Below are 17,561 nucleotides of genomic sequence, written 5' to 3'. Positions count from 1 at the left end.
CCAGACTCCAGTTAAATGGGGTGTCCATTCTGTTCCCTACAGTTTCTCAGCTTAAAAGTATCTTTTCTAGTGGTAAATGGCATTTATTTTGCACTGCAAAGCCCATGCTGGCTGCAGCCACCTGAAGGGAAGGGGACATGGAAAGCCTGGCTGAGGACACAGAGTAACATTGTCCCAGGGCAGGTGGGAGCTGCTCTCACAGTGTCTTCACTCCTGGCAGAACACACAGCATCTCGAACAGTAGGTTTGCCCCCAGGAGGGCTGTGTTGCCTAAAAAAGACAAAAAAAGAAAAAAAGTCTGTGAATATTCAATGGCTTTCACCCACAGCCGCCTGTGCCAGGCACACACCTTGCCCTCAGGTATCTTCAGACTTACCAGAGATGTCATACATCGGTGCAACTTCCACAAGGTCACACCCCACTATGTTCAGGCCTTTGCAGCCACGAATAATCTCCAAAGCCTAGGGGAAAAATGGATTTGGGATCAAGAAATACATCTGACCTAGCTGACCGGTCAGGGCTCTGCTTTCCTCGTATTCCAATGAGGAAACCCAATCTCTACAGGCCAAATCATACCAGTTCCACATTTCCCTTCCTCATCACTACAAGGAAACACTTCTTGGCCTCTGTAAACTTCCACTTTGCTGCACTGGTGGCACAACCTTCCTTTTAAAGGGAACAAAACATCCCCCCGGGAAAGGCAGCGGTGTCCCCTCACCTGTGCAGGGGTGAGCCCGGCTATCTCCGGGGTGCCAGTGCCCGGGGCGTAGGCAGGGTCCAGCCCGTCGATATCGAAGCTGATGTACATCGGTTTGTCCTCCATCTGCGCCCTCACCTCCCTCATCAGTGGCTCGAGGGACTTCATCCAGCACTCCTCAGCCAGCACCACCCGGAAACCCTGTGGGAACACAGACACAGAGGCACCTGCTCAGGGGAAGAGGGGAAATGAGGAGCATCCCCTGCCCTGCTGGGGAGTATCTACCAGGAACAATCCTCATTCCAGGGCAAAGCTGCAGAGGTGCACCTGGAAACACCTTGCACTACCCACACACACTTTTTTACTCTCTGCTGAGTTGACACTCAGTGAGCCAGGAATGCTTGTCCTCCAGGACAAGCCGCTGGCTTGGGACAAGAGGCAAAAGATGCATTTATTTCCCTACCAAAGCCAAGTAAATATTACTGACGTGATATTTATGGCAGGGAGAGTGCACAACGCTCAGCTGCAGATCAATTTACCTGTTGCCGGCAGTACTTGTAGGGATCAGGGTCATAGGAAGAGCCTCGGATGCCGATCTGTGCCACGCGGCCGCAGTCCAGCAGCCCTTCCTCCACACAGCGCCGGAATGGGGTCCCGTGGTAGATCTTCTCCCCCAGAGCCATGTCTCCGGTGTCGGTGTGAGCGTCCACGTGCACCAGTCCCACAGGACCGTGCCTGGCCGAGACAGGGTGGCCACATTAGTCTTGTCCTGTGCACGATGGCCCTGCCTACAGGGGAACAGCAAACCAGGAGCCTTCCTGAGGCTCTTTTCCTGGTCTTTTCTCTCCTTCTCCAGATTAGAAACTTACTTTGCTGCCAGGGCCTGCAGGATTGGGTATGTTATGGTGTGATCTCCGCCTGCAAGAGGACACAGGGAAGAGGGGGGAACACACTACAAGAGCTGCTCAGCACTCATTACCTTTGTTCCCAAGTAATTTTTTCTCCTTTTGCATTTATCCTGCACTTATTTATGCACACCAGGGCTACATTCCTAAAGGAAAACTAACACTCCCAGGTGCAGGTTGCTTTCCCTCCCCTCTCTTGGGTCCTCTCTTCTCCTGGTCTTCCTTCTAGGGAGGACCAGAAATGCAGGACTGCCAGCAGGGACAGCCTGTGGAGCAGGACACTTTATTTGGCTTATAAATAGACACTTGATCAGCTTCTGAGGACGCAGTAACTGGTGACTTGCCCCTCGTTACTCCACACACTTGCTTCCGTGAGCAATGCCAAGCTGTAACAGCTGCAAACTTGAATGTGCACCCAAACCAAGCCTTGTGCAAAGCCTGGCATTCACTCAGCTGGAGGGACACAAGGGACAAAACCTGCTTTTGCCTTGGGTCCTGCTCAACAGGATACCAAAACCACATCACTGGTTGTATTTACAGACTGACCCCTCCTCATTTTTTACCCGAAACAAGAGGCATCACAGAACACACTGTTCAGTGGGGGGCCTGTGAATTTACCCATGATAGAGCACAACAGCCTGTGCAGGGGACAGATAGATCGCTTGCTTTCTGCCATGTCTGGATTGAATGATGGGAGGAGAGGGATTTGGACAGGGCTAGGACACAGTGGCAGGACAGGGAGACACGGGCTCCTTACCCAAGGTGAGGGGCACACAGCAAGAGGCCACGATCCGCTGGTAGAACTCCCGGATGAGGCGGCAGCTGTCGGGCAGGTTGTAGAGGTTCACGTTCACATCCCCGATGTCAGCCACCCGCAGGGAGTCAAACGGAGCTGCCCCGGTGCTGCCGTTGTAACTCCTCACCATGGCGGACTCGGCACGGATCTGACGCGGGCCGAACCTAGGAGATGGCGTGGCTGGGAAGCACTGCCAGGCATTGTTCCCAGCACTCCTCTCACCACAGCAGAGCCATGCCTGATGGCCAGAGGGAAGTACCAGATCCCCGTTACCTGGCTCCTGGCCGGTTGGATGTGCCTGTGTCCAGTGGAACACCGACAAACGCCGCATCCAGTCCCTCCGCCGACGCCTGCACGGGAAGCCTCATCATGGAGCAGACCCCCACAGGCCGGGCCACGAGCAGGGCACTAGGGGGCACATTGAAATGCGAGCCCCAGCGGCAGGGAGCTCTGCTTCCTGGGACCAGGGGCTGGAGGAACCCTGTGGACACACTGGGTGGGGAGCTGGAGGTGGCCAGAGGGGCCGGGGGCCACAGGCCGTGGTGTGAGGTGGCCACCATAGTGGTCATAGCTGGCTTGGGAGCGCAGAGCCCAGCTCCCCGGGGCAGCAGCTGGCTGCAGGCAGCCCTTAGCAGGGGCCTCATCCTGACCCACATGGTCCCACCATCTGTCCCACAGGGAATGCAGTGAGGGGTGCTGTGGAGCCTGTTCCCAGCTCGGGCAGAGCACCAGCTGCCTCTGCCAAGCCTCCTTCCACGGATCAAAGTGCAGCCGGACACTCCACTGCCCAGAGAAGGGCAGCAATCCAGCCCAGCCTACACATTCACCCTCCCAGCCACCCCCTTTCCCAATGGCACAGTCCTGGCAAACACTGGGAACAAACACAGGAAAGAGGAGCAAGAGCCTGCACAGGGATTAGCGGTACAGGGCAGGAGGGATGTGCTGGGAGACGTCCCAGACTGGACGTCCCAGTTTGCTCCCCTCAGGCATTTGCAGACAGACAGCACAGCAGCATTTGTTACATATAACAGCTCGTACTTTTAACTGGCACTTCACAAAAGCACCCAGAATGCTGAAGAATCATAAAAACATCTCGTTAGCGGAAGGCAGAAGGGAAAGAAAACAAAAGGAAAGTCTGACCTCAGCAGAACTACGGTGGGGACAAAATGCAAGCACAGGGGAAGCATTAACAGGGATTTAAGGACCAGAGGGATGAGCTGCAGGACATGCATTTTAAGCCATTTTTAAGGACAAAGATGAAACGGTTTCCAGGGGAAGCAAGTTTCCAACATGTGAAGTTCATCAGCACAGATAAAACCCTGGCTGGGCAAACACAAACGCTTGATTCTGGATGGCTCCAGCTCCTAATTCTGCTCCCTCCTTGTGTAGAGACTGGACCTGAGAGGGAGAGAGGGAACAGCACAGGAACGATGTTCATGGCAGAAAGAGGACTCAAGGTAGAGATCCACCATGCAACAACAGCATTTACTCCTCAAAAGGCTCCAGAGAGTGTCCCAGGACACAGGACTCACTGCACACACACAAGCAAAGGCAGCAAAAACACACTGCAAGAACTCAATAATGTAAGAAACAGCAGCACACACTTTGGTTGGGTCAGAGCAATGTTACAAAGGTCTTTTTTTGCAACTTTTTCCCCGGATTCCCCAGGCTCTGTGCTCTTTGCCGCGTTGGAATGATGTGCAGAACCCTGAAAGCAGGTTATCCTGTGATGATGAGGGATATCAACCATTGTCACCTACCTGGAAACTGCAGGAGCAGACAATGATTTATGATGCAGGACACTACAAAACACATCCCCAAGGCAATGTCTGTTCCTCTTTGGGAAATTCCATTTGGAGTAAAATACTGTGTTCCAGAGTGAGCACTGGAAAGAGCTGAACTTGCATTTAAGATACTCGGAACCACCGCTCCACAGCCCAAATTGGATTGAGAGAACCCACACAGCCACAGAGCTTAATCTTTAATTTATTGTGCAACAAGAATAAATAACTTTCTCCCCAAGTTCCTCTAAACACAATTAAAGCCATGAAATCGAATGATGTTTCATAAGCATGGCTGTTGTTATTTAAAGATTGATGTCTCCTGTCCTCCCCACCAAAGGATATTATTTCATTGAAGGAAACACAGGCAGGTAAAAGAGCAGAGCATCACACTAAGCTGTGCTGTGGCCCAGCCTCATTTTGTTTGGAGCATTATCCCTAACTGGAGTCTGACTCAGCCTTGGACCCTGGGGCAGCCAACACCACACAGCTACAACAGTTAAGAACAAAGATAAGCGGGATTTGAGGACGATGTGCTTCCACTATCCTGCGTATAACTGCGAGGGTTTTAGTGCTGCTGACGCTCATGTTACCAGGCAGCATTTCACCAGGAAGTTTTCAGGCTGTCATTTCACAGCTCAGAGGAATATGAGTTTCAAACCACTCCAGTTACTTCAAGAACAGAGAGAGCAGGTCCCTTTGTCAGCTTGGATTTCTGTATGTTGTTTAACTTGCGCTGTTTCCTTGTGAAGTACAGCCAGACAGTGCCTCCTCCCATCCACCCCTCTGAAAGGAACCTGCTTCACCCAACACACAACCTACAAGTCAATTAATTCCCAAACAAGAGCAAAACCAACCACGTACCTCACAACACCTGCAAGGTCCACACACCCTCCCACCCAGAGGGTAAGGAAGCACGGGCATCTCTTCCAGCAGGGGCAGAAAGCAGAATGGGTAACACTTGCTAGAGAGAAACTCAAGCTCCTAAACACATGCCTGCAGCTTGTCCCCTAAAGCACTACAGGACTCCAGGCAGACAGAAAGGACAGGTTCCTATGTGCCTTTAGAAAGTGCCATTTATGTGGTATGTGCATGTTCCAGATGGTTCCTTCACTCACAGCGGCTTCTCCAGGCCAGCAACAGGAATATTGCTGCCCAGAGGTCTTCAAATTCGAGGTTTGCCAAGAAGCACATCTTCATTTTGGTTTCTACCTGGCTCTTCTCTACCAGCCTGTTGGTGAGCAGGGTGGCTGCAGACTGGCAGAGCAGCCAGGCGATCATCTGGTCGGGTTTCAGGGTCCTGGACGCTACAACACTGTCACCCCAGAGGCTCAGGTGCAGTACGTTCGCAGCAACTCTCGCAGACAACCTCTGCAAGAGGAAGGGGAGAGGAGATTAGTTGATCTTGCTGCACTCAGCCACATCACCAGCACAGAGCATTGCCACCTCCAAAACTCCCTGGGCCTCCTCCTCTGAGGCACCACCCTGTGAATTAAAAAGCTCTTTGAGACCATTATTGTATATTTATAATGTTGTGTCTAACCCTCCAATGTGAAGTCCAGTCCCGACACAAACATCTCCTGAAATCCCTGAAATTATTCAGCATCACTCAGCAAAGACTTTTTTTGGCTTTGATCCTTATGCTGTCCTTTGATCCTGCAGTGAGATCTGGATTAACTCCTACAGCTGCAGCCTTCCAAGGCAAAACAATCCACCAGGGATACTCACAGAGAGGATACCTTGAAGGCAACAGCTTCTTACCTTGTTGGGATCCCTCTGAAGCAGCATCCTTATCACCTGCTTCACCTCGAGGGGCACGTGGTCAGGCAGGCTCGGCAGCTGGTCCTCCTGATAACTTCTGCTTTCCAGAGACGAGTCCCCATGGCCATAGAAAGGATTGGGCAGGCCCAGGATTTCATAGGCAATTGCTCCAACAGCCCAAGCATCAGCTTTGCTGTAGTTAATCACTGTGCCTGGGCCAGGTGACGCTGTGATCACCTGCCACAGAGAGGGGGATGCTCAAATAAACAGCTTGAGTGAGGCCTCTGTGCTGGAATTTGATTTCCAACACTCAAATCAGCATTTCGCCAGTAATAAACTTAGAGACACTGAAATCAAAGGTGAGTTACATTGGAATCTGTGGTGTAAATATTCCCATTGGCATGCAATAAGCCTCTGGCACTGCTCAGCCCACTGGAATGCTGGGAGGAGTTTGGACATTGCACCAAGGCTTTAGCCATTGCCCCTGACCAGCATTCCCAGAGTCCCAAGGGTTATCTCCTGCTGGAATTATGGAGACAGGAGACCTGCAGATGAACAACCAACACCACAGAAAGGTGCTCCAGGTCCAGCAGACGGTTAAGGGTGTCTTGGCTTTTATTAGGCGTTTATTAGGCTTATCACCAGAGAAATAAAAAGGAACTGTAAATAATTTCACAACCACCTTGAACTTCAGCCAAAACCCACTGTTGCAACTCAAGGACTGCTGCAGAAAATTCTTAATAGTTACATGGAAAGGGATTGAATAAAGACTGAAGGGTAAATTCTGGGGGAAAAGGCTGATTCTGCCTCTTAATACCAACTGATTACATTTCATCTGTTAGAGCTCAAGGTGTTTATGTGACACAGCTCAGCACAGATGTTCACCAAGCTGAACTCAAGGCAGGACACAAGCCTTCTATGCCACCAAAACTTTCAGTCCTGGCAGCAGGACAAGCAGAAAACCAGCACCCCAAAGCACTACTACAGGAGGATTTACCTCAGGTGCCATAAGGCAGCCGTTGCCTCCCCGATCCACATAGGAGCTGGTGAAGGGCAGCCTCAGGCCGATGTTTTCATCCGCCAAACAGCAGCCAAAGTCTGTGATGACCAGCCAGGGGCAGCCAGCTGTGAATAACATGGGGCTACCAGAGTTAGGGCTCAGTTTGGGAGGACCTCAGTTTGGCTGCACCAAACACCACTTCACACCAACACCCAGCTTGGCGTCCTCTGCAAACTGACTGAGGGGGCATCTGATCCCCTCATCAATAGTGTTGGTAAAGATACTCAGTCGAATAACCTGGTCTAGTGGGAGGTGTCCCTGTCCATGGCAGGCAGTTGGACTGAGAAGAGCATTAAGGTCCCTTCCAACCCAGGCCATTCCATGATTTTATGATTCTAAATCCTGAGCCTGGGATTCAGAGAATCCTCCATATCAACTGCCTCTCCTGGAAGGCAGGGTGCATTCCAGTAGTCTGTCTGTCTCTCTCCCCGATACTCTTCAACCAAATTCTTCTACTCATAATTATACAGACCTGCCTGCCTACTTTTGCTTCCTGCCCATTTAAATCTTAATCACACTAAAAAAGAGCTCAGGTAATTAAAATTTCCGTTAGAGGCTGACAGGAGAATGCATCAATGAAAACGCTGTGTCAGTTCCCTTCCCTCCCAGTCCATGTTTCATCATCCCAGGGTGCAGCACTATTAACCTGGCCACGGGGTGGGATTTTAAGAGTCTCCCTGTGCGCTCTTTGGCTTGGGAGGGGTGACAGAGACAAAAGCCTGAAGCAAAGGCTCCTCCAGCATCCCATATGTGGCATTCCCGGATGCTCCAGTCAGTGTTGGCTGTGCTCATGCAATGCATCACCTCAGCAATGCACTATGTCCATGTTAATGATCCAAAACCTCAGGCACAGACAGGATCAATGACTTGCTACAGTGACAGCAAACACTAAGCTAAAAACTAAACATGAGACTATTCAAAAGGTTTGATGCTTCTTTCCCAAAACATGCCACTGGATGGGACTTTCCTAAATACCTACAGGACCAAATCACTTCTGTGAATTAACTGGCACTTATCCTCAGGGATCTACGTACCAGAATCAAATTCAACCAGGATGTTGTCAGACTTGAGGTCTCTATGTGCTATTCCATGTCGAACAAGATGGTCCACCCCTTCCAGGAGCTGTAGAATCATCACTGTGGAAAGGCGAACATCTGGAGTGTTCTCCCGCAGATACTGGCGCAGCGTGCAGGGGTAACTAGGCAGAACAGGAAAAAATGGGAATTAGCATCCTGGAGGCTTATCACCGACAGTTCAACCTCAGTGTTGGCTCATCTCATTACTGATTCTACTCCATCTCTAGTAGCGTGCTCAGACTAGGGGTGAAGTTCAGGCTTAGAAGGGCAGACAAATGGGGACAAACTCCACATTTCTCACTTTAATTTGGGGTAATTATTAAAAAGAACAATTTGTCTTCATTGTGGAAGCACAGTTAGAACCTCAAGGACTTGGAACAAGTCCTGGGAGGCGTTTCCAAGAGCATATTCTGCTCTCTGGCAGCAGCCCAGGCCCAAGCTCTGCAGGAACAGAGCACCCAAATCATGTTACCCAGCTTCTGTTCACCTACTTCTTCATCACCAAGAAGAGTGTGCGGCTGTGTCCAATCCCCCTGGGGTTCAGGCTCAACGGAAGGACATCGGGATAGTCAGCAAAGGCTCCAGGCAGCAAAGGGACAGAGGATGTGAACGCTCGGATCACCTGGATTATATTTGGATGAGGTTGCAGCTTCTTCCTCCCAAGGACAGGTTTTCTGAGGAGGAAAAAGACACCACAGATTGCATCAGTCCCTCAGTCAGTTCTGATGGATCACAGACATGTCGCTGTTATTGCTGGAATTACTTTTCATTAATGCAGCCTGTTGTCCCCACCAAAGGGTTCCCCAGCAATGACCAAACATGTTTGCTCTGCACTGGAAGCCTCATTAGAGGGAGATTAAAGCTGCACAGTGTGCATTACAGGACTGCACATTAAGCAAATAGTCAGAAACTCACATCCTGGAATCCATTCACTGTGGAAGAACACAAGCAGCAGTTTCACGGCCCATTGCCCAGCAAGCATCTCAGCCTAGTGTTTCCCAGGTGGATGCAGAGCACCTGAAGCCCATGCGGATCCAGCACAGCAACAGGCATCTCCCAGCACCTTCTCCAGAGCTCAGAATCCACCCCGGTGCTTCCCAGAGCAAATTGAGACAACCAAGGCCTCACAGGCACTCTGCTGTAACTGGATTTCCCTATTCTCAATGGCCAAACAGGAAATAAGGTGCTTTACCTGCACTACAAAGTTTTGATAAAAACCCTCATATTTAACATGCAACCTCTCATTTTAATCATTTTAAACCCTTCCACGCTGCCAACAAAGGCAGAGCCAGGCATGGGCTGCTTCTCCATTCAAAAAGAGCTACAGCAGCCCTAAAGAATAACATCCAAACACAATTACTTTGTTAAACGTATAATAAAGGTCAACTTCACACTGGGAGTATCAAATTAGACCCTCTATTTTATGTCACAGGCAGGAAGCTCTCTCTACCATGAAAAGCAGGTTACCTATCTGTCTCTGCAATACAGATCTCTCATCCCCTGAATGTCAAATATCCCTTTGGCTGCTCTATTGCATTCCCAGCCAGCCACGTAGGGCACAGCATTCATTATTCATTTGTATTGGCAGCCAGGATGGATTTGAAATTTAAATCAGATAATCTGGGCTATGGACTCATTGTTTCAAATGGAACAAAAAGATGCATTTCTGAACAAAAAGATAGCTAACTCGAGGTAATTTAAAAGTTTCCATGAGATTTTCCACCTTCATGCTGTTTGCTCACTTCCCACTCAGGTAACAGAGTGGAAACTGAGTAATTTCCATTCTCCTTCTCACCAGTTTTCCTGCACTAAAACAGTTTCAACCTCCCTGTCAGCACCCATTTTACACCAAACCAGTTCTCAAAACTCACAGTCAAATTGTATTACAGTGAAATCATTTGATGTTTAATACACTCAAACTGTTACCGACTGCAGGGGTGCAATTAAAAAGCATCATGATGCAAATTTAAGTGGTGTTTGAGCAGTGGCTCCTCCAACCTTTAACTCAGCAAATGCCAACACATTTCACAAACAGGAAAGCTCAGACACAGACATAGTCACCTACCAGACCCTGGCAGGACCTCAAATGCTCCCAAATTATTGGCGCACCCTTCCAACCCGCTCTGGACCACAGAGTTTAGCAATGCAATTCCCTGCATGCCAACAAACTTAACAACTCCCAGGTTTACTGCTTTCTAGCAGCTGTTCTAGAAAGCTCTGTCCACCTTCTTAACAGTACAGATTGCTGCAAAATTAACCAAGGGATGAAATTAGCACATCACCATCTCCACAGTGTCCGTACCTGCGGCCAGAGACAGCTCCGTATTCCCCGGATAAGGCAACGCCTGTGGCTGGGACGAGCTCTCGGCCCATGGCATCGAGGATGGCTTCGCTCGAGGAACCAGCCTGCAACAACAATCACACCCTACATTGGTTTCAGCTCTGAAATCACCCGGCCCCAATGCAAGCTGAAAACTCTGGAGTTGGATCTGCTGAGACTAGATTCCAGGAATTTTCTCCCTTGAAAATAAAGGAAGGCAATTAACTACTTTAAAAAATCACCAATGGAGGTGGCAAGGCCTTTATTTGCAGAAAGAAATCTATTTTTCACTTCAAATGCATCCTTGACCGTCAGCAATCCAAACTACACCTCAGCACTCACTTTCAACTTCCAAATCCAAGTGGAAGAGCCCACAGCTAAAAGCCAGGGTACTGCTGGAGCCCAAGAGATTCCAGATGTTGGCAGCTTGGAAGATTTTCTTGAAATATTCACTTGTCACATCAATGGGGATTGCCACGTGGATTTTTTTAAACATGGAATAGCCACATTGAGGGGGTGGATCACCAGTCACCCAGGCTGGGAAACACTGGAGTAGATCTTGGACACTCACCTCATGGCAAGGGAACCCAGCAGGCAGGTTACTGCCCACCCTGTGACCACTGATTCTTCAGGAAGAAAACCCACCTCTCTCCTGACACTGACTGGACACCAATTCCTAAATCACTGGCAGCAGTGGCTTTCGCATTCTTAAAACCTTTCTGTCAGAGCCAGCCTCAGAAAACCTTTTCTTCCCAAAATATCACCTCCATACCCAACAGCTCCAGCAGCAGTGGCTCTCAGATTCCAGAAGATGATGAATACTAATTACCTTGCTCTGGGACTCTTCACTAACACTTGACATCTCCAGTGTCACCTATCAACAGCTTTGTTGTGACACACTCATCCTGCACTCCATAATTAGCGCTTTCAGCACTTCAGCACATTCCAGCCAGAATTCCCCAGCAACAGACACAGGGATTCAGAGCTGACTCCTTACCGAAATGTTCCACATCATTTTGATAGCTAAGGGAAAAGCCCCTTTCGGTTGGTGTTTCACTACAGGTTCTTCTTCATCCTGCTGGGAAGCTGAGCCACGGTCCTGTTGCACGGCTGGGAGATGGCTGCTCTCCGCACGATCCCGAGGACTGGGAGAGAAGGGAATAGCTGCTTCATACACGGCAGCACTGCAGCCCTTCCCGATGGGTTGGCCGATGAGATATTCCTCCAGCTTGAAGCCCTGCCAGCGGAAGGAGCTCAAGGGATCTTTCTGTGGCTTGTTCTTCCCAACAAACACGGTCTGAAAGAAGTAAGAACAGAAAAACCCACTCATTTATTCCAGACTTCCCAGCAAAGGAGAACTTGGTGTTTCACACACCCCGGTGGGTTGGTGCAGCCTGAAAGTCTCAATCAGGTTCCAACCTCTGGGCTCAAATCAGTGTAGCCACATGGAAGATAATTTGCAGGCCATATATTTTTTTCTGATAAAGTTTACCCCTAAAGCAGCTTTTTCTCAAGATGCCCTTTCCGAGGGAAGAAGAAGAACCATGAGGGGGAGTCATCTGCCAATCTAAAATATAAATATATTTTGCACGGAGAAGCTGTGGCTGCCCCATCCCTGGAAGTGTCTAAGACCACCTTGGACAGGGCTTGGAGCAACCTGGGATAGTGTAACATGTCCCTGCCCATGGCAGGGGGTAGGAGAATGGACCTGAACATCCCTTCCAGCTCAAACCATTCCATGATTCTGTGGTTGTGTAAGAAAAGTTTAACTGAACACTTGTAAAAAAATACGGCTTATTGCACTCTTCTCCCCCTCCATAAATAAATCAGGCAAGCAGCATTTAAAAGAAAATCCAGTTAAAAGCAACAACAGGAAAAACAGTGCCCTTTTGTGGAAGCTGACTGTGAGGGCTGGTTAGTTTGAGGAAGAGTGAATCCATGATGGGAGGGAGCCGGGGGAAGAAATAAAGTGATGTGGGAGAACAACACACAGGAGGCTGTTCTGGAGTTTCATCACAGTTCATCATTCTACAGGCCTGGTGGTACTCCAGCTGTCACCTGGACTGATATAAGCCCCTAAGCACCAGTGACTACTCTACGGATGTGTCATGGGGCAACAGGACACAGACCCAGGGACTGCAAATGGAACTCCCCAGCAAGTGCAGAGGAGAGAAAGCATCCTGAGAAACTTCAGGGAATGTGTCTGCTGGTTGCTGGAGCAGGTGACAGCTGGCTCTGAGCACCAAAGGTCTATTTTTAACCAGGAAATATGTTCAGCACCATTGGTCCCTCATGCCCTGCCAGCACGGCCTGGCCCAGCACAGCAGGGTCGCCATCTGTCTCAGGCAGAGGGGACAGACCTGGGGATCAACGTCAGTCCTGGGATATGAGACCCCCCCCATCACCTGGGTCCCGACACCCTCCCTCTGTAGAGGGACAGGGACTGAGGGTCCCCCAGTACCTGCTTTAGGGGGATGAGTGGCTGCTGAGCAGGGGGCTTCCCCAGGACCCTATTTTTTGGGAGAAAGAGGTGCCTGTGGGGGTGCTCCTATCAGTCCCCACCTTTGGGGATGAGCCTGACGGCTGCTCATTGCAGCACCCCCCCACCTTCCTTGAAGAGAGATGGGAAGATGTCTGGGGGGCTCCCCACAGTGTGCCCTTCACAGGGGCTGTCAGGGGGGCTCCCCACACTAGTGATCCCCCTTTCCTTCATGAGGGCTGTCTGAGGGGCTCCGTAAAACAAGGCTCTCCCCTCCCCCTCACCACGGGTGTCCGGGGGGCTCCCCACAGCAGTGGCCTCCCCCCTGCCCTTAAGAGGGGGCATCTGAGGAGGTCGCCACAGCAAGCATCCCCCCCCCCCCCGTTACGGATGAGATCTAAAGGGTTCTCCAGAGCAATGCCCCCCCATTGCCCTTAATGGGGGGTATTTGAGGGACTCCCCCAAAGCGAGGACCTCCCCTTTCCCTTTATGTGTGTCTAAGCGGCTCCCCACAGCACTAACTCTCTAAGCTCATGGGGGTGTTTAAGGGGCTCCTCACATCAAGGACCCCTCTCCCTTTCATGAAGGATGTCTGGAAGGCTACGCAGAGCAACGAACCCCTGTGCCCCTCATGGCGGGGGGTGACTGAGGGTCTCCCCCCAGCAAGGCCCCTCCGCCCCTTCACGGAGAGCGCCTCAGGCGCTGCCCAGCGGGATCCCCGGGCCCGCGGCTTCCACGGCCCGCTCCCCACCTGGATGTGGCGACACGCTGCCTCGGCCCGGCGCTGCTCCTCCAGGCGCGGCTCCACCAGGCCCAGCGCCATGGCCAGCGCCAGGCAGACGCCGCCGCGGCCCCGCCGCGCAACGGCCGCCAGCCCGCCTGCCGGGCCGCGCAGGAAGAGGCGGCGGGCGGCTGGCAGCCAGGCCAGCCAGGGCCGCCATGGCACGGGCGGTGGGGCGGCCGCGGGGCCGGGGCGAGGGTCGGCGCGGGGGGCGCGGGGGGCGCAGGGCGGGCGGCACCGCGGGAAGAGCCGCAGGGCCCGAGCCAGCAGCAGCCGCACCGCCATGGCCGTCGCATCAGTGCGAGGGGCGGGACTACGGAGCGGACCAATGGGAAGGGAGGCCGCGCCCATAACCACATCCCAAACTGCTGTGAGACCACGCCCCCCGCGGGTACGGGCCGGGAGGGAACGGAGAGGGACGGAGGGAGTGATTGCGGAACGGAGAGGGGCAGGGAATGGGGCAGGGAATGGGGCACAGAGCGGGGCATGGAGTGAAACGTGGAAATGGGCATGGAATGGGGCATGGAGACGGGCAGGGAGCAGGGCATGGAGCAAGCGTGGAGTGAGGCATGGAACAGGGCACGGAGTGGGGCACTGAACGGGGCATGGAATGGGACATGGAGGGGGCATGGAATGAGACATGGAGCAGGGCCCGAAGCAGGATATGGAAGGGGACAAGGAGCAGGGCATGGAGTGGGTCATGGAGCAGGGCACAGAACAGGGCACGGAGCAGGGTGCAGCCAAGGTAAAGCCTTGTGCAATGCAGGGCATGGAGGACACAGCTGGGAGCACCTTGGCATGGAGCACAGCACTGCTCTGGGAACAGCCAGGGCACAGCCCAGTGTGTGAAATCATCAAATCCCGGAATCACAGACTGGTTTGCGCTGGAAGAGACCTCAGACCCCATCTAGTCCCACCCCCTGCCATGGGCAGGGACACCTTCCACTATCCCAGGTTGCTCCAAGTCCTGTCCAACCTGGCCTTGGACATTTCCAGGGATGGAGCAGGCACAGCTTCTCTGGGCAACCTGTGCCAGAATCCCTCCCTCCCCTGCTGCCCATGCTGTGGGATCAGCCCCACGGCTGCAGCGTGTCCAGCCTCTCATCCACCAGCATCTCCAAGTCCTTCCCAGCAGGAAGTGTTTTCCATCTTCCAGCCAGTATGGCTGCTGGGGTTTGCCCTGACCCAGGTGCAGCACCTCACACTCCACTTTGTTGAATCTCATGATGTTCCCAAGGCACATCCACCATCCCCAGCCCTGCCTGGGCTAGGAGACAGCCCTGGGACCCCACTCCGTGTGTTTCATCACTTGCTTCAACTGCAGGAGGTAAATCAGAACTGCTTTTATTTCATTTGGGCATGGCAGAAATGCTCAACCAAGTGCTGGTTGAGAAATTAAATGAATTCATTTATCATGGTATTATAAATCAATAGTACGATCAGCAAATGGCAGTACCCTGGAGGCACAAAACCCTCCAGAAGTCCTTAAAAACTCCTTGTCCTCTTCTTCCCCACAAATGGAATACAAGGAAGGAAAACAAGCTGGGAAGAAATGAGCAAAGGACACACTGAGTGTGATAACCATCCTGTTCCAGCAATCCACCTAATCTGGATTGGCTCACTAATTACTTCTGGGCTGATGGACCTTTTCCTTTTTCCTTTCGCTTCTCTCTTGAGCTGAAGGATCCAGCACTTTCCTAAGCAATGATTTTGCATTATTCAGGAGTGGTTTCTGTACCAAGCCCAAACTCGAGCTGTGCCTCAAACCCATCTCCGTCTGCTAACTACTCCCTTGCCGACAGCGATGTCTGGACGCTTTTTTTACTAATAACAGGGAATTTCTATAATTTGCTTTTGCCGTTTCTTCAGGGCAAGGTGGAGCCAGAGTCTGTGAATCAACACTGAATCAGATGTGCCAGAGGAATGGGCAACTTAACAGTTTAAACACATTTGTGTTGTTCCCAAAAAGTTGCTTACAGGCTGAGGAAATTGGGGAAAAACATTGTCCCCTGTGCTCAGCCATGCTGTTCAGACTTTCTTCAGGTCCTCAGGGCCAAAGGAGAGGGGCAGCAGGTCCTCCAGCCTCTTGACAATGTAGGTGCCATCAGCTTTGGTCAGGTAGACATCCCAGTCAGTGCCAAACTGGAGGAGAAGAGGAGGAAGAAGAGTCTGGTGAGGGAGAAGAACAGGAAGGGAGAAGAACCTGCATTTCTTCCCCAAATTACGCATATAATCACTTTTTTTCAGGTTCATGGGGAACACCCCCCTCTATTGCATGTATTTTGGGTTGACTTATCAGCATCACCTCCCCCAGAGGATATTTTGGGCTCAGATCCTGTGTTTTTCCCCCACCAGGGTGAGTACTGGTACCTCTGAACCTGCTCAATCTGACCCTCTAGCTGAGCCCCATGACCATAAAATATTAACGACCCCAAAACAGGCTGTGGATGCCATGATTCCTGTGGGAGGAGGGAGATGAGAGCAGGACATGATCTGTAGGAAGCTCAGCTTTTGCAACCCATTTTCTGGCTTGCCAGAGCAAGAGCAACGACTCAAGGGCATAACCCTGCACCTGGAGGAATAAACCCTCCTGGGGAGGGTGAGCCAATGGATTCCCACTGAACACCCACACAGGGTGGGAATACCTCTATCCCAGCACACAATGCAATTTGAGGAGCCTGGAGCCAGCCCTGGGGCTGAGGATGGGGGGTTGTACCCTCCTTGGTACCTCCAGGTGCTTTAGGGGGAGATGCCTGGGGTCAGGGGATGGTGTCTGGGGTCAGGGAATGGTGTCTGGGGTCAAGGAATGAGCCACGGAGCCCGACAGGAGCCATCACCTCTCTCATCACTTGTCTGCAGGCGCCGCAGGGTGTGATGAAGTGGTCCCCCATGTCACTGCCAAAGGAGAAGGGCACAGAGCTCAGTCCTGAGGTCAGAGGTGGGGGAAACACCTGCAGAAGACCTTCATGCCGCAATAAATACAGAGCCACAACAGATTTTTCCCCCTATTCCCCCAAAAATACCATGCAAAAACTTTCTTTCTCTCCCCAAAAGCTGGGGCTGCTGCAGCAGAAATTGCCCCTGAGGTGCACCGGGGGTTCTCCTGCTGGTCCCCCATCCTGTCCCTCACCATTCCAGCTCTTGGAGCACCCTCACCTGGCGATGGCCATGGCCTTGAAGCTGGTGTGCCCCTCAGAGATGGCTTTCTGGATGGCAGTGCGCTCGGCACACACCCCCAGGCTGTAGCAGGCGTTCTCCACGTTGCACCCTGCGGGGAAGACCCCGGCATCAGCCACCTCAAAACCCCACCAACTCATTTTTTCTTAGGGAATTTACAAAGAAAAGCCATTTCCCCTGAGTCGCCTATTTATTTTCCCATCCGCTGTGATCTTTGGCTCGCTGCGGGATGGCGGCTGCCAAGAGGCAGCGAGGGAGGACACACAACACCAGCACCCCGGGATGACCCCGCTACACCCTCATACATGACCCAAGGTTCGCTGGGGGGCTCCCAAAAATCTCCGAGGGGGTCTCAGGTCCCCATCTTACCGGAGAAGATCTCCCCGCCTGCGGTGAGCAGCGCGGCTCCCACCGGGAAGCGGCTGTAGGGGCAATAGGCGCAGTTTTTGGCCTCCCGGCTGCGGCGCAGCAGGAGCTGGAGATGGTCACCCTGGAGCTGGCCCGGGGGGACAGCGGGGACCGGGTGCTGCCCGCCTCCCTCCATTCCTGCTCCCGCCTGCCCTGCCTGCTGACGCCGCGGTTAAATATTTCCTCGCCTAGAAAACAGGCTGGCCGGGACGCCGGGATAACGCCCCGGCACGCAGCTGAACCCCGGGAAGCATCCCCAGGGGCAGCGCTGGCCCCCTGAGCATCGTGCTCAGGGATTCCCTCGTCCTCTCCCTGCCTGA

The 17,561-nt window shown here is 52.2% G+C and overlaps 3 protein-coding genes across 4 annotated transcripts; all 3 read right to left on the bottom strand.

The window, feature by feature from the left end:
* Positions 1 to 62: 62 nt before the first annotated feature.
* AGMAT (agmatinase (putative)) lies at positions 63 to 4,219 on the bottom strand. 2 transcript variants are annotated; one of them, XM_085079921.1, is made up of 7 exons: positions 2,672 to 4,219; positions 2,360 to 2,562; positions 1,567 to 1,615; positions 1,237 to 1,432; positions 719 to 898; positions 377 to 461; positions 63 to 270 (listed from the first exon to the last, which is right to left on the bottom strand). In XM_085079921.1, exons 1-7 carry the CDS (start codon positions 3,052 to 3,054, stop codon positions 197 to 199), a joined length of 1,170 nt encoding a protein of 389 aa, XP_084936047.1. In that variant the 5' UTR covers positions 3,055 to 4,219; the 3' UTR covers positions 63 to 196. The 2 variants fall into 2 exon arrangements, with proteins under 2 accessions (XP_084936047.1, XP_084936048.1); XM_085079922.1 differs by having other exon boundaries at positions 836 to 898.
* Positions 4,220 to 4,366: 147 nt separating this feature from the next.
* On the bottom strand, positions 4,367 to 13,964 carry PINK1 (PTEN induced kinase 1). Its single transcript, XM_085079919.1, has 8 exons — positions 13,627 to 13,964; positions 11,394 to 11,693; positions 10,379 to 10,482; positions 8,568 to 8,750; positions 8,035 to 8,198; positions 6,938 to 7,065; positions 5,941 to 6,177; positions 4,367 to 5,550 (listed from the first exon to the last, which is right to left on the bottom strand). The coding sequence occupies exons 1-8, from the start codon at positions 13,939 to 13,941 to the stop codon at positions 5,290 to 5,292; spliced, it is 1,692 nt and encodes a 563-aa protein (XP_084936045.1). The 5' UTR covers positions 13,942 to 13,964; the 3' UTR covers positions 4,367 to 5,289.
* A 1,020-nt stretch (positions 13,965 to 14,984) lies between these two features.
* On the bottom strand, positions 14,985 to 17,561 carry CDA (cytidine deaminase). The gene is made up of 4 exons (XM_085079776.1): positions 17,203 to 17,561; positions 16,813 to 16,924; positions 16,494 to 16,551; positions 14,985 to 15,798 (listed from the first exon to the last, which is right to left on the bottom strand). The coding sequence occupies exons 1-4, from the start codon at positions 17,375 to 17,377 to the stop codon at positions 15,685 to 15,687; spliced, it is 459 nt and encodes a 152-aa protein (XP_084935902.1). The 5' UTR covers positions 17,378 to 17,561; the 3' UTR covers positions 14,985 to 15,684.

This window comes from Lichenostomus cassidix, chromosome 21 (genome assembly GCF_008360975.1).
Source record: "Lichenostomus cassidix isolate B80296 chromosome 21, HeHo_3.0, whole genome shotgun sequence".
Lineage (NCBI taxonomy): Eukaryota > Metazoa > Chordata > Aves > Passeriformes > Meliphagidae > Lichenostomus > Lichenostomus cassidix.
Note: the sequence above shows the minus strand (reverse complement) of the source record. Positions and strands in the feature narration are given on the sequence as shown.